A 16,250-nucleotide genomic window follows, 5' to 3' on the forward strand; every position below is an offset into this window, starting at 1 on the left:
TTTAGATGCACTAAGATGCTCAGCATAGCACTTTCCCAGCTGTTTCACCCTTTCAGGTCTCTTCACAGGCCATTCTTTCTGCTGGAACTCTATTTCTATTTTTTTGCCTTAGAAAAATCCCTCTTATTCTTCCAAGCTTAAAAGAGACTTTTCTGACCTGTCAGTCTGGTTGGGGCACCTCTATTTTTTGTTCCAGTAACACTTGGGTTGTATTTTTGTCCTAAAACACTTACTACACTTCAGTATTAGCACTGACTTCACCTATCTATCTCGCCCACTGGATTATACATTCTTTAATATCGGGGACCATCATGCTGGGTCCTACCTAACACCCGTTCATCAGTAAATGACTGTTGCAAGAAAGAATGAGTGAAGGAGGGAAGCAAGACATTTTTCCAATTGGTTTTGGTGACACTAAGGTTACCTAGACCAGAGGCCCCCAAATGCCAGTGTGCAAACTGGCCTCATCGGAATTTTGGGGAGAGGCTTTCGAAAAATTTAGATTTCCAGGCCCATCTCCAGATCTCCCTATGTGAGGATCTGTATTTTTATAAAGGTAATTCCGACGGGCTGTCAGTTATCAAGATCACTTATCTTGGCCTTGTTTTCTTTTAACGCAAATGTTCTCAAGCATGGAAACTGTGGTTTCACTGCCCCATCTCAAATCACATGAAAGAAGAAAATAAAGAGAATGCTCTTTCCTATTTACCTTTTTGTTTCAAACGCTTTCTTAGCAGAACCAGGAGTGTCCCACCCATCACCAAACCTATTGCAGAAGCCACTGCTCCACCCATGTAAGTCAGGGCTTCCTGGATTGTCAGCGGCCCTGCTGCAAAACAAACACACATATGCAAGACATGAGAAGTGTATTGTACAGAAGACCCTCATTCTCCCAGAAGGGGCCAAGAGCTCTAAGATGTGCGATCAAGTAGGATCATAAAAGGTCCTGGTGGTGCTCACAACACGGCGTGCGAGATCTGGAATCCATAAAACCACTGCAGCAGACTGGGAAGCAGGGCCTGAGTTTTTATTCCAATGCTTAAATATCAAATGCAATTTCCAAGGAGTCAGGGTAAGGGCCCAATAAAAGGAATTAAACAATTAAATGGTAAACACGAGAAATGGAAGTTTGGGTAAATAATATAAACTGTGGGTAATTTTCTTGGGGGGGGCAATCAAAGATTCAGTTATGTATCAAAAAGTAGTTATGACAAGCTGCTAGAGAAAAAAATAAAAATGGGAGGGGGATGAAATAAACCTTACAAACAGATGGAACTTAAGGAAGACTTATGGTATTTTTGGAGGTGAATGTAAACAAAGGTCTTCTGAGATAACAAATTCGGAATCCAAGTGAAAGAATCTCCAGTTTGAAGTATTTTGAAACTTCGATGTGTATTACGTGCAGTTCATAAAGAATTGAAAGGATTCATTTCACAAATCTGAGCTCTGAAAAAGGAGTGGTGAGTCTACACAGAGTCGCTGAGTTTAATTCCCGCTGCTCTATACAAGGCAAGGAGACTGCTTGATTCATTGTGAAACATCTACTAAATGCAGGGGAAACCCAGTGATGGAAAGTGAGACCACTGCTAGTAATCTACAGAGAAGAAACTCTGGTTTTATTATTTTCCGTATCAAAGTGACTTCCTCATCCATATGAAAAATATACCTTGGCAGGTTGGCATGGTAGCTGACCACTGGCCACTCTCTTGGCATGCTGTACTTGCTGAGCCATTGAGTAACTGACCATCTGGACAATGGAAGCTGCAAGTTGATTCATAGCTGAAATTTCCCCAGGGGTTGGAGCAGTTCATCACTACTGGCTCAATAGCGTGCAGCTTAGAGCATTTGACAGCTGCAGAAAAAAAGAATGCAGGAAAAACAGGCATAGAGAATGAAGGTAAAAGAAATTCTGGTTTCATTTGTAACCTGGTTAGCATTGCCAGTAGATGAGGTAGAGTATAATAGATCAGAAAGGAGACGAGCCACTTCTGACACTCGTACTAGCTCTTCCCACATCACACATACTAAGATATGCACTCAGAGAATGATAGAAAAGAACTAGGATGGGCACATAACAGCATTCAATAAATACCTGCTAATGGATTGCTCAATCTTACCCAGAAAAATGCTACTTACAAAATCTTGCTTCTCAAAAATATCATTTTGAATGTTATTACCACCATTGGCAATTACCTGGCACATCAGCATGTGTTTATTAAAATACATAATAACTGCTCAACATAGTTGGCCTCTGAAAGTAGGAAAGAAGTTAGAGACTGCCACCCTCTTTAAGCTATTTTTCAGAGGACTTCAGGTTATTCTCCCTACTTTGTGGATAGGAAACTAAAGCTCAAGAGATTAAATGTAACTCAAGCATTATTGAGCAATAGTGACATTTACAAAGCACTGTGCTATGCTTCAAGGGGAATATAGAGATGGAAGAGACGTAGTGCTTTATGTATAAGAAGATGGCTCTTCAAGAGGTATCAGCCATGGCTTATCTTTTTATTTAGGTTCCAATTATGAAAATATCAATGTTTAAACTGTCACGTAAGCAATAGAATTGCAACTTGTATTTCACAATTCATATAGGTGGTTTCACGTTTAGCTTATTTATTGTTCTAACACATTTTGGTCATTTACAAATGTTTCCTCCTTTAGGTCTTTGAGTGCCAAGGCATTAGCTTGTGACAGGGGACAAGTGATATGCCTGCCGCACATTATGTCTAGTTGGGATTGCTGTGAATTTCATGGAGAAGTTGCCACTTGAAGTGGTTGTGGGGTTTAGATGGGATTTCAACAGGTAGGTCCAATGACTGGCTTGAGTGCTGGCTGGAAGAGACTATCAGATCTACTTGTTCTTTTTCACATTACCTCTGCACGCTGGAGCTACTGCTGTCCATTGTCCTGAAGGTCTGCATCTGACAGCACTGTCTCCTGTGAGCGTGAATCCAGCTTTGCATCCAAAGTAACAAGTGGTATTCAAACCAAAGGTTCCCAGATGGTGCCTACAGGACATTGTTCCCTGCTCTGGAGTGATGAGAGCTGGGCATCGCACCTCTGGAGTAGGAACTGATTTCTCACCTGTCGTGAGAAAATGTTTCAATTTAGAGAGCTCCCAATTAAAAGGAGCAGAACAGAATTAAGATTAGCACGGCATAACTGCCGTCTGCTCCTTTCATACTAAGGGTAACTCTAGCAATAGCTCCTTAAGGAAGTTAAGGAAAACTATTTATCTCAGGTGTGGAAAACCAGATGAGAAAAATTATTTAAAAGGGTCATTGGAGAGATGATTCTTCTGGCCAGAAGAAGAAACTGGGGGCTCAATGTTACTGATATTAAGAAAAAAACAAACGGGATCAACAAAACAAAAAACCTTGAGGAGTTGGTGCAGAAATATAAGAAATTCAGGAGAAAGTGAAATACGCATAGGCCAATTGCCTGTCCATTGCTGCTTTATTGGGAGGTAGGATTGTCCTCTGGCCAAAGGTCAGCATGAAATGTAGGCATGAATGATGCCACTGGCTTTGTCACCAAATTGCCATGTGGCAGAAAGATGATGGTTGACATCTCTGCACCTCTGTTCCTTGTACTCCTCCTGGCAATGAGACAATGGAGGCCATTCAAGAAACTCAATAAAGCTCTTTGAGAAAAAGGATCCAAAATTATGAAAGAAAGTTTCTGCTTAAGAATCAATATATCTTTTATTCACAAATATTTTTAGAAATCCTTTCAGTCCTTATAATTTTTTAATCCAAAGGCTGTGTTTCCTAGACTTCAAGAAATAACCCATTTCTTAACAAGAAGTAGAGCTTTCACAATAATAATAGTATAATGTGTACTTGTCACCTAGTAGGAACTTATATAAGTGTCTGTTATTTTTGTTGAAGAAATTTCTAGAAGAAGAGCTATCTCAGTGAGTGTATACTATTTTACCTTCGCAGGTTGGTGGAAGTGCTGTCCATCTTCCAGAAGCTGTGCATTCAACATTGTTGGGCCCTTCCAGCCTGAAGCCCTTGTTACAGGAGAAATGGCAGGTGGAGCCAACATTGAATTCTCCATGAGTGTCAGAACAATCCAAGCTTCCCCACTCTGGGGCAAATAATTCTGGGCACTTGATGGCTAGAGGATCAAATCAAGAATTTCACAATCTTCAAGTTTATTCAGAAGCTGTGTTCTGGATCAAATTAATTCATTCACGTATTCAACAAATATTTATTGAGCACCTACTATGTCAGGTGTTTTGCTAGGCAGCAGGCATTCCACAACAACTATGGCAGGTCCTTTACTACAGAGGGCAGGGGAGGGATGGTGGGCTTGCAGAGAGGAGTATAGGTAGAAGTCACAGAAATGAAGAAATCAAGTAGTAGAGCAGTCATGCCCAAGAACTCACGATTTCATCCTCTTCTCTCTACACCTTCTTCTTCAGAGACTTCATTGCCTCCCCTGGCTCTCACTGTCCTATCCATATGGGTGCAGTCCAGGACTTCACTTCTGCCCTTCCTCCTGCTGGAAACTACTTCCTCTTAGATATCCTGCTGTATCCTCAAATTCAACACATCTAAAACTGCAATAATCATCTTCTGTCCTAAACTATTTCCTCCATTTGGATCCCCAAGCTGTCCTTTTTATACCACAGTTCCACAGCACAGGAAAGCTCAAAACCTCCTGGTCAAGCCAGATTAGTCCCTGGGCATTTCCTGAACTGATCGTCCTGGTTCTTGGCTCCCACGGCCATGAATTTCTATTTTTTTTTTTTAAAGATTTTATTTTTTCCTTTTTCTCCCCAAAGCCCCCCAGTACATAGTTGTATATTCTTGGTTGTGGGTCCTTCTAGTTGTAACATGTGGGACACCGCCTCAGTGTGGCTTGATGAGCAGTGCCATGTCCGTGCCCAGGATTCGAACCAACGAAACACTGGGCCACCTGCAGCGGAGCGCACAGGCCCAACCACTCTGCCACGGGGCCAGCCCCCATGAATTTCTATTTTAACTGACTAACATACCACCCATCCGCTAGGATCCAACCGAACACAGCTTCTCCAAAGCCTCTGCTGATCACTGGAGCCTGAAGCCTTCCTCTCTGAATGCATCAGCTTTTTGTTTAAACTCATGCTGTCATATCACATGTCATATTTTTCCTCTTCTACTAGATGGAAAGCTCTGAAGACCCAAGAACCATAAATCTTTGTGTCCCACAGTCCACACTGCAGGATCTCGAGAGGGGGTACTCAACAAGCATTTGTCAAGTAGATGAGTAAATGAATTTTTAATTCACTAACCATTTCCCTGAAAAATTGTTCTTATAAATCATTGCACTTACATATTTCTCTTAGCTTCATGTCTGTCTCTCCATTAAATTTTCTGACGTAAACTATTATTAATCAACAAATATTGGGTTATTGACAAACTGAGTGACTATTCTTTCTCTAAATTCAAGGCCATCTGAAAGTAATGTCTTGGTCAGGTAAGGCTCATTTTGCTCAGCTATGTTGCGTTTTTAAAAAACTTCTTGAAATCCTACGTAATGCCTCATGGACGAGTTATGTATTGGCTTTCACACACTGGCCCACATTTTTTCAGTGACAGGCTATTCACCAAAGGATTGTGGATCCTTATTGCATGAATCCATTCAAACAGCCAAAGTAACATACTGAATTTTAGTTTAGTACTCTCAAATTTTCGAGTAATGAATAAATCCGTGTCTGGAAGATCAATTCCATTTATCAAACATTTATTAAATATATCTATTGGTATAAGTCATAGAGATTATGTAATCTGTGAACATTTTCACTAGAATAACTTTTTCATATCTCCCAGGACTTTGTATTTAAGCCCCCAAAAATGCATAATGTCAACTGCATGAGAGCAGGGACCTTGTCAGCTCTTCAGCACTGTATCTCAGGGAATAGGGTCTGGCACATAGTAGGGGTTCTAAAAATATTTGTCAAGTGAGCAAATAAGTTAGTGAGCACAGCTTAATTTGGATGCATTCTAACAAGTGTTTTTACCTGGTCTGAAAAGAAACAAGAGGAGTTACTATTTTAAAAAATGGATTCAAGGGGCTGGCCTGATGGTGCAGCGGTTAAGTTTGCACGTTCTGCTTCGGCATCCTGGGGTTCACTGATTCAGATCCTGGGTGCAGACCTATGCCCTGCTTGTCAAGCCATGCTGTGGCAGGCATCCCATGTATAAAGTAGAGGAAGATGGGCACAGATGTTAGCTGAGGGTCAGTCTTCCTCAGCAAAAAAGAGGAGGATTGGCGGCAGATGTTAGCTCAGGGCTAATCTTAAAAAAAAAAAAAAAAAAGGATTCAAGTGACCCTTAACATACAAGGAGAATTACTACAGCATTAGGTCCACCTGGGAGATGTGGCCTTGGTCCCAATTTTGTCAGTCTTACTCTGTCAAGATTATAGATAGAGCCTTTTGTATCCACAGAAGCCTCTGAACCGTCATATGTAAAAATTGACCTTGTCCAATCAAAGGCCTCTAAATAACTTTAAGGAGTTGCCTTTGAATCCTGTAAGGAAGCATGTCTTCCTGTCTGAGGGGCAGCCTTGATGAGGCACACAGAGGCCTACTCCCGATCTGGCACGTGGTAGGCTCTCAGCAAACATGGGCTGAATTAAATTTGTGGAGTTACCAAGGAAGCTGTTGGAGTGGAGGGGCCTCGTGCAGATGTAGATGAAGAGATTTTTACCAAAGAGCGGCCTCTGTGGCCTCCTTTAAAAAGGAGTCATATCCATGAGCCTACCATAAAACCTTACCTAAGACTGGGTAATTGCAAGAAGGACAGAAGACAGATAAGCATTGCTTTTATCACAGGCTTAATGCTCTGTTTTCGTGGACTTCCAAGGCAGTGCTGTCTTCACTGATTTTTTGGAATCCATGAAGTAAGTCATGATTACATGTGAATTCATGGATTATTAGGTTCACTGGCACTCTATCATCAACTTACAACATACTGGTTTATGTTATTTCAAATAGATTTAGTAAATTCTTCTCTGTTTCTTTGTATCATGTATTTTTACTTGAGTTGGATATAGTTCTGTCAAGAATTTTTTTAGAAACAGTATAAATAAATTTAACTGACTTGGTTGTTCCCAACTCAAACTTTAAACATAAAGACTAGGAACCCCCGTGGAGTCAGAGAAATGTTGGAGGAGCGGAGACAAAAAAATAGAGGCGTGAGCCAGATCAGAGCTTAGAGGGCACCAACTTGCTCTGTTTCAGCCCTTGTGAGCAGGAACAGGACAGGAGAGCAGAGCCAGCACAGAGACACAGAACCAGGACCCTCCCCACCCCACCACGGTGAGGCTGGTCATTAGGACTCGGGTCCAGCAGCAAGCCTGGTCTCCAGAAGGCCAATGACAACGTGATTGAGACAGCAGCAGCCTGCGTCAGGATAGCAGCCCAGCATGGGGACATGAGGGACACAGCAACGAGATACAAGCAATTCAGTGCCGCTTAGGTTCAGGGAAAGGAGAGCCCAAGTCCAGAGGACCAGGGCCTGGTGCTCTAACTAAAAAGGAAATACCTCAAAAAATGAACTCTCCCATTGCACTCTGAAGCGGGAGACTGAGCTCTCCATCTGCCACCCGGCCCCTGCCGACGTGGTGGCCCCGCGCCCCTCTGATAGAGCTTCGGACTCTGCCAAACACTACACAAAACTCAGGGTTCTGGTTTAACCCTCTTGCTGAAGAGTTAAAAATTCATGGACTCAGGCATATGGGAAAGAAGAGGAACTATTTGCCTAAATCTAGGGAATAAATTTGGAGAATGAGGTAGAAACACAGGTACAAAGCCCAGAGCTCAAGATGAGGCTCAGACAAGGTTGACGATTCTGAGGCCCGCAGTTCGCTAAAGGGGCTGCCCCGTGGTTGGGGTTGGTTCTAGATGCTGGGGGGTTGGGCCCGCATGGTGGGGGGGTAAACGCCTCCTCTCATGGAGGAAAGGGAGCTGGCAAGAAAAGAGGGGCTTCAGAGATTACAGATTTAACAACGATGTTGGTTCCACACATGATTTAAAACTTTAGTAAGACCATTCTTAGGCATTTTTTAATTCTTTAGCCTTAAAACACATTGTGGGAAAACAGAGCTCGTGATAAAGGTCATGGGAAGAACGAATGAGTGGGTGAAAAATAAGTGATGAAGCACAAGCCCTAATGCTATCACCATCAGTGTTCTAGATCCCTGCGTGGCTTGTACTGTATCTTTCTGACAGCAGATGGCAGCATTTTATGTTCTTTAACCTAGAAAATTCTTGACCAGGGAAGAGACCTCAAAGATGATCTTGTCCACTCCTCCTCTTTTGGAATCGAGAAAACTGAAGCCCAAGGGTGTGACATGACCTTCTAGATGGCACATGACTTCGGGGAAGGGCAATACAGGTCTTTGGCTATTAATCCAGTGCTCATTCCACAAAAAGGAATAAATAAGATTTTAGTTTTTTTCATATAAACTAACAGATTTCTGTCAACATATTCTCTCATCTGATCACCAGGCACCGTCATTTCTGAAGTTTATTTCAGCAGTTACAGCTGCAAGCTGGGCGGTGGAAAAGCATGAATTGACTGCTGGCTGACTCGGGATTAAGAAACCCGCCACTGGGAGGCAGTGTGGTGTAGTGGTTAAACACACTAGCCCTATAATCAGGCTAGACCTGGATTTGAATTCTACCTCCACACTTCCTAGCTATTCAACCTTTACCAGCTATTTATCCTCTCCAAGCCTCTGTTTCTCCATCTTTAAAACAGGGATAATAATAATCATGTTAAAGATTGCTGTGTGGACTGAATGTGATAATGCCTATGAAATAGCTGGTACTTATTACACAAGCAATCAATATTAGCTATTATTACTGGTCTCATTGTTACTGAGTACACTAAGCAGTAAATTTGATCAATGTGTCTTTTGAAAGTAAACATGCGCTATGAATTAATTAATCTGGTAAACTTCCGTTTTAGAGCATACTATATGCTGGTACTGTGTCAGCCGGATGTTTTGGGGAATCAAAGACAGGTGAGAGCTGGCCCCTGCTTGCAGGATCCACTAGTTCGCCGTCAACAGGGCTTGTGCTTGAGTAAATTTAACCAGTAAATGATAAGCTTCAATTCAACAGATATTTGTCACACACCCACTTTTACTCTGTCTAGTTGCTGTAAGGGATACAAAGATGAAGGAGCTCCTCAGGGAGCTCATAATCCACAAAGATGTGGAGGGAGGAGAGAAGGACCCAAATAGTTAGACTGGGAGATCCTCGAGGGGCTGTGATGAAATCACAAAAGCTCAGGGTCTGGGGCTTAGTAGTGCTCAATGAAGGTCAATATAGAAATGAGTGAATGAAGAGTGTAGTAGAAAAATGCTTTATAAAGAAGTAAAAGTCCCAGTGACATTGCTGAGCTTCATCACTTACTAACAGCGTGAATTTCGACGAGTTACTTCATCTCCCTGAGCCTCTGTCCCCCTGCTCTAAGAAGGAGAAGATACCGCCTTTCCTCATTATTTCAGCATTGTGGTGGACATCGAATGCCATGGTGACACAAAAACACTCTATAAAACTGTGAAATTTTAACTAAAGTTACTTTTATAAGAATATTCACAGAGAGAGAGAGAAAAGCTTTTGGTCCCTATTACCATGCTTTGTGGAGAGTATGTTTCTTTTAGCTTAAGAACAGCTTTACGTGAATCCCTGGCGATTCTCCATGCTGTAGTGTTACCTGAGAAGCCAAGAGAAAGGACAGACAGGGCATCCTACCTTCACACATCGGTGGGGAACCTGTCCAGTGTCCAGATGGAGTGCAATCCAATCTTTCCGGTCCAGATAAAGAGAATCCCTCATTACAGGTGAATTGGCATGTGGACTTATAACTGGAATCTCCAAGAGGTCGGACACAGGTCATTGTTCCATTCCGAGGGCTTGGCAGAGGTGTGCAGGTAATGGCTGCCAGGGGCATGGCAGAGGGGGAGAGAAGAGACTGTTTTAGAACACAGCAACCTGAAATCAGCATGTGTGTGTGTGCGCGCGTGTGCATATGTCTGTGTGTGTGTGTGTGTCGGGGGAGCGTGGTCCCCAAGGGCAGCATTTGGTTAGAAAAGATCGAATTTCATGGTGCTCTATCACGGGTTAGAGGTCATGGATGTGTAAACTAGAAGCAGCGCACGGTTGATTGGCGTCCTGAAACGCTCCCCACAAAGGGCCATAGATGTGGTTTTAAAGGGAGCTGGTGCTTTGTTAGGGAAGAGCGTGATGCAGCTCATTTCAGCTGCCCCTGAACACGAATAGGAGTGGCTGCTTCCTTGACACCTTCTTCAGAAACAGACCTGATGACCTTGCCAGAAAACAATGACAAATGATTGGAAATAGAAAAACGGAGTAAAATACTTTCTCTCCCTCCAAAAATTTCCTTTCCCCAACCAAGTGGTGGAAAGAATCTGGTCCAAATCCTGGCTCTGTTACTCATTGGAATGTATCTCTGGACGATAAGCTTTCTGAACCTCAGTTGCTGCATCTATGAAATGGGAAAAATAATAATCCTTGCCTTGCAGGGATCCTCAAAAATAGTACAAAATAGTAAGTTAAATAAATCATATATAAAAATTACATCTAAAAATATATTTCAGAAGTCATGGACACAAAGTAGGCACATAATATCATTAGCCATCTGCAAATTCTCTTCCTACCAGTCTCATCCTCCAGTGGCCAGCCCCAAATGACTCTGCTGTTCACTTACAAAAAAAGTGAATGCCTCTTTGAGATCTTAAACATGTAGAGTTTGAGGGGCTAGGGGACTTGTTTGGGTTGGATATCATGCTCTGTGACTTTTGGCAAGTCATTTAACTTCTCTGAACTTTGATATGTTCACCTTTAAAATGTGGAGAACAGCATTACTTAGCTCCCAGGAGTTTTACAAGGATCAAAAGTGAAAACACTCTGTATGCAGATGTTAATAACTGTCAAAGTGTTCCTCTGCCAATTAATGAAACAATAAAGCTGGAATAAACATGCTGGCATTAAAAACTGAAGTCTGACAGAATGCACGGTTTAGGGTGTTTGGCCTGATTGACCAGCGTACGGCTTTAGACCAGAGACCGTGGCAGTATGGCTGAATCTGGGGCCACTCTTCAGCCACTGACTCGAACTGCTTGAGGTTTCGAGAGCATTTGCTATACTGTTCACTTCCTTTTATCCCTTCCCCTCTCTAGCTACCTTCCTCCCAATCTGATAAAGTTGTCCAATGACCTAATTATTTTCTGCCCCATGAAAACTCCTTCTGAATTCAGTGTGTGTGTGTGTGTGTGTGTGTGTGTGTGTTTGTGTGTGGTGGGGGAGGGGAGAGGAGACAAGTGGAGAAGCCTATAAACTGGAAGGACACGTTGGGAGGGTCTTGATGCCATGGCGTCCATTCCCAGCTCTTTTGTGCCTTGCCTTCAGAGAGCCAGGTGGGCGTACAGGGGTGGGGGAGCAGTGAGAAGGGAAATCGTCTGATAACACTTTTTCAGAAGTATTACAACAGCTAGTGGATTGCACGCCTCGTGCCTTCCTGCCCAGCCCACGTGTGGGTATTTCACTTGATTCTCACCCAGGAGCAAGAGGAGAAAGTTCAGTCAGAGTAAACAACTAAAAGCAGAAGGGAACTGGAAGGTCACAGGAAGCCTTGTGAGTGTCACCCTCCTTGCTGTGAAACACCCAAGGGCAGGACAGTTCACGGCAACGAACTGTAATCCGTGCCCTGCACAGCCCAGGATCGTCCAGAAGAGTCCTGATCACTGTGATGCCTTCCTCAGGGACTCCTAGCTCTTCCCCAAAGCTGTGTGCACTTTGTCATCTCCCCAGCTTCAGTGAGCCAGGAGGACTGCTGAGGGGGCAAGGTCACAAGTGTCACCCTGGTCTCTCCAGACCCAGCTCAGAAAGTGTACCCAACCCCAGCTCCAGGGGCTTGCCATACTCTCTGGTGGCTGGGGCTGAAGGACATCCAATTCTGCTGAGTTCATTCATTCATTCATTTATTGTTGACATAATTTAACAGGGGTGTGTGTGCTTTTGTGTGACCTGAATAACAAGTGGTTTCCTCTTCATTAAAAACACGCTTCTGCCTGCTTTCACTCAGAGGTTGAAAGTTTGTAAAAAGTGAAAGGCAAAGGCAAAGACTGCAGAATTAACTAGTATTTTACTTCTTTAATTTTATTATTAAAATCATATATGCATCACAGGGGCCGGCCCGGTGGTGCAGCAGTTAAGTTCACACGTTCAGCTTAGGGCCCGGGGTTTGCCGGGTCGGATCCCACATGTGGACCTAGGCACCGCTCATCAAGCCATGCTGTGGCAGCATCCCACATATAAAGTAGAGGAAGATGGGCATGGAGGTTAGCTCAGGGCCAGTCTTCCTCAGCAAAAAGAGGAGAATTGGCAGCAGATGTTAGCTCAGGGCTAATCTTCCTCTAAAAACAAAAATTGTATATGCATCATAAAAATGCTATTTGTATGGAGGGAAAAGTGGATGGGGGAAAAATATTGGAAGACTTCACAGAAGAATGCTAAGTGCTTATTTTAGGGTGGGGGTATTTAAGAGGATTTTTTGTTGTTGTTTATTTTCTTATTTTTAGGGAGCTTTTATAAATAAAAATCCTGCTTTTTAAAAGCAGTATTTGCCATAAATATAACTAAAGAATTGGATACATTGAGTAGAAAAAGGAATAGGGAGTATAAAAAGCATGCATCTGTCCTTCAATTCCCAAACATGGGGATTATAACCAGTTGTATTTCAAACAATATTGACAGAGCCCACGGGCTTTGTTTTATATCAAGTACCATGCAGACATACATGCTCATGCTGACTATGCATGTCTCTTTTTTCTGAGAATCCTGTAACCTGCTGTTTATAGATCCATTCTTCCTCTTCTCATCACTCTTCACTTTATCCTAAGGATATTTCTCCAATCTTACACACATCTTGGAGGATGTTTGCAGCCGGGCACCTGTAAATTCTGCCCCTCCTACTCTACTCATATACCTATGGATTGCCCCCCATCCCACCATTATACATATTCCATGATTCCTAGGAGGAAAGTGCCGGGTTAGCCCTGCGACAACCATCCTGAAGCTTTCTTTCATTCTGGCCATCTTCCCAGCTACTATTTTGAGCCAAGTGAGAACAGTTCACCTGGTTGATGATAGGATACCCAGGTCCTGGTAAATGTCCTGGGGATGAGTGGGCAGGGGCCATTCCCCATCTCTATGGCCAATATCCTGTCACTAGGCCCTAAAGGCATCTGCATTTGGGATCCCTGGGTTATGAATAAAACTGGTTATTAATTTTCCAGTCCATTTCAAGTTTCTGGCCCCTAGACAGTTACCACCTCTAAAATGCAGCCTTTTAAAATACAGCTTACAACTATTTCCAAAACGCTGGAGAGAATAATTCTTACCTCGGCATTCCGGAAGAGGGGCGCTCCAGTGCCCAGTATCCAAGCATTGCAGCTCGCGCGCCCCCACCAGGAGGAAGCCCTCGTCACAGGTGAGGCTGCAGGTTGACTGGTACCTGAAGGCACCAAAAGGGTGGGAGCAGTTCACGTGGGCCTTGTTTGGAGCTAGATCCTGGCACTGCAAAGCTGAGGGGAGAGGTGGTGAGGAGGTAAGGAATTGAGGGAACAGTAATGCTTGCATGCTCATTGATTTCAACTCCTTTATCCTTTCCAGTGCACAGAACAGGGATTTCTGAATTGGGCATGTTTAACCCGGAAGATGAGAAAAGTGTCATTTAATCACAAGGGCACATGAAGGAGTTTATGAGGATTATGCTGAGCCGTTGTTAAGCATTTTGGCACTATGTAGCAATAATTTTTAAAATATACTTTTGGACCCAAGAATCTATGCTAAGTATGCAGTCGAGATGCATAACAAAAAATCAATTCAGAGATTTTTTTTATCAAGACAATATTTATAAGAGCAAAATATTGAAAACAAACATAAATGCCACTAATCAGAGGCTGAAAATAAATCATGATGGATCCATGAAAGGAATATTAGAAGCCACTAAAAATTATATATTTCACCTTGAAAAGATGTGGGAGGTGTCTCAGTGGATGATGTTAAGTGAAAAAGCAGAATAAAAATTATATATACACCATGATCTCAATCATCTAAAATAGATGGACGTGTACAGAGAGAATACATGCATTCGACATGTAAGTCTTTTCTCATCTTTAAAATGGGAACAGTAATTGTAACCCCCTCATGGAGCTAAAGTTCTTATCACTGTTATTACTAGTTGTAGCAGCAGCAGCAGTAATAGACAGTAGTAATATCATCAAAGCTACGCATCAGATGCAGACCCTGCCTGTCAGGGGGGAAAATGCTAGGAAGACCTATCAAGGGAGTTATTGAGACCACATCTCTGGATGCTAAAGAGAGCATCCAAGCCTCTTTTAGATGCTTAGAGCTTTACCTCCAGGAGACAAGAATGGCTCCAGTGATCTCTTCGGATCCCTCCCTTTTATGCATGTCAAGGGGCTCTTTGTGTCTTTGTCTCTCAGGCATCCGCGGCACATCCCGTTATCCTCACTAAGCCATGCCATCATGGTGCTTGGTCATCTGTGCCTCCACTGCCTCATTTTTTTTTGTTTTTCTTTTTTTTTATTGTGGTAAAATATACATCACATAAAATTTACCATTTACCACTTAACCATTTTTAAGTGTACAGGTGGAAGTTATTAAGTGCATTCAGATTGTCGTGCAACCATCACCACCATCCACCTCCAGAACATTTTTCATCATCTCAGACTGAAACTCCATACCTGTTAAATGGCAACTACTCATTCCTCCTCCTCTGCCCCTGGCAACCACCATTTTACTTCCTATCTCTATGACTCTGACTACTCTATGTACCTCATATAAGTGGAATCATACAGTATTTGTCTTTTTGTGACCGGCATCTTTCACTTAGCATAATGTCCTTGAGGTTTATCCATGCTGTAGCATATGTCAGAATTTCCTTCCTATTTAAAGCTGAATAATATTCCATTGTATGTGTATGCCACATTTTGCTTATCCATTTATTTGTTGATGGACACTTGAGTTGCTTCCACATTTTAACTATTGTGAATAATGCTGCTATCAACACGAATGTACAAATCTCTCTTTGTATCCAGGGGATTGCCTATAAATTGCCCAGAGATCTCAGTAAACGGCAACATGAAATACCAATATTTCACTTCTGGGACATGACTTCTGTGGGGGTATCCCTTATAAAAAAAATAATCCTAGAGCCCTCCCTAGGTCTTAGTTCTCCCATAAAAGCAAAATATTAAAAACATGAGCTACTGAAAGAGGATCATTTTATAAAATCAGATGACAGACATGTGATTAATAAGGTAAAGTTATTACTATTATTTTATCTACATTTGTAAGCTCATAGCAGTTTTAAGCTTGCTTTTACACACATTATTTCACAGCCTCTAGAGAGGCAGGGGGGTAAGGCAGATAACAGTACTCCGATTTTACAGAAAACACCGAGCCTCAGAGAAACCAAAAACTTGTTGCCAGGAAATGACGGAACTAGAGTTGATGCCCTGTCCATTACTCTTCCACTGTCCCATGCTGTTCCTGATGCATCATTTCTTCCTCCCAACCCCCATCTCCTTCATACCAATATACCCCACCCCGTACACGCCCATCATTGCAATCCTCACCTTGAGTTACAGTATGCTGTGATAAATGTGTTGTGCTTAAGACTGGCTTTGCTCACCATTTCATCCCTAGTGCCCAGCACAAAGGACCCTGCACACAGTAGGTTCTTAGTGAGTATCTGAATAATAAATGAATGACAGAGCTAAATGTAGATGCTGAGGCTTTAATAAGCTGAGAGACACAGAAGGAAATTTATGACATCACGGTACCTTGACAGACCGGGGCTGGCGCTGTCCACTGTCCCAATTCAGCACACTGAACTACATCAGCTCCTCTCAGCACGAAACCCTCAGCACAATGGAAGCTACAGGTGGTGTTGTACTGAAATGCCATCAAGGATGGGGAGCAATCCATGCTTCCATGGACAGGACTCTCCAGTGGCTCACATGCAATGGCTAAATGGAAGAAGTTATCATCTGAAACTGGGTAATGGAAGGGCTCAGTTCTTTCTCAGAAGAGCCTGTTGAGAGATACTACATCTTTCATACCCACATTGTCAGTATGTTCAGAACCCTTAATCCTCCAGTTTTCAAAAGTGAAACTTCCTAGAACCCCTTCCCAT

General features: G+C 42.7%; 1 protein-coding gene across 3 annotated transcripts in view; it reads right to left on the minus strand.

Moving 5' to 3' along the window:
- Positions 1-16,250, minus strand: part of SELP (selectin P) — a 46,345-nt gene that overhangs the window by 4,096 nt on the left and 25,999 nt on the right. For 2 of the 3 annotated variants that reach the window (XM_046683877.1, XM_046683875.1), the window contains exons 8-14: positions 15,898-16,083; positions 13,429-13,611; positions 9,758-9,943; positions 3,937-4,122; positions 2,875-3,084; positions 1,667-1,852; positions 710-829 (exon numbers count right to left, since the gene is read on the minus strand). In XM_046683877.1, coding sequence (XP_046539833.1) covers positions 710-829; positions 1,667-1,852; positions 2,875-3,084; positions 3,937-4,122; positions 9,758-9,943; positions 13,429-13,611; positions 15,898-16,083 — 1,257 coding nt within the window. The remainder of the gene's footprint in view (positions 1-709; positions 830-1,666; positions 1,853-2,874; positions 3,085-3,936; positions 4,123-9,757; positions 9,944-13,428; positions 13,612-15,897; positions 16,084-16,250) is intronic. The other variant, XM_046683876.1, reaches the window with a different exon arrangement.

This window comes from Equus quagga, chromosome 13, assembly GCF_021613505.1.
Source record: "Equus quagga isolate Etosha38 chromosome 13, UCLA_HA_Equagga_1.0, whole genome shotgun sequence".
NCBI lineage: Eukaryota > Metazoa > Chordata > Mammalia > Perissodactyla > Equidae > Equus > Equus quagga.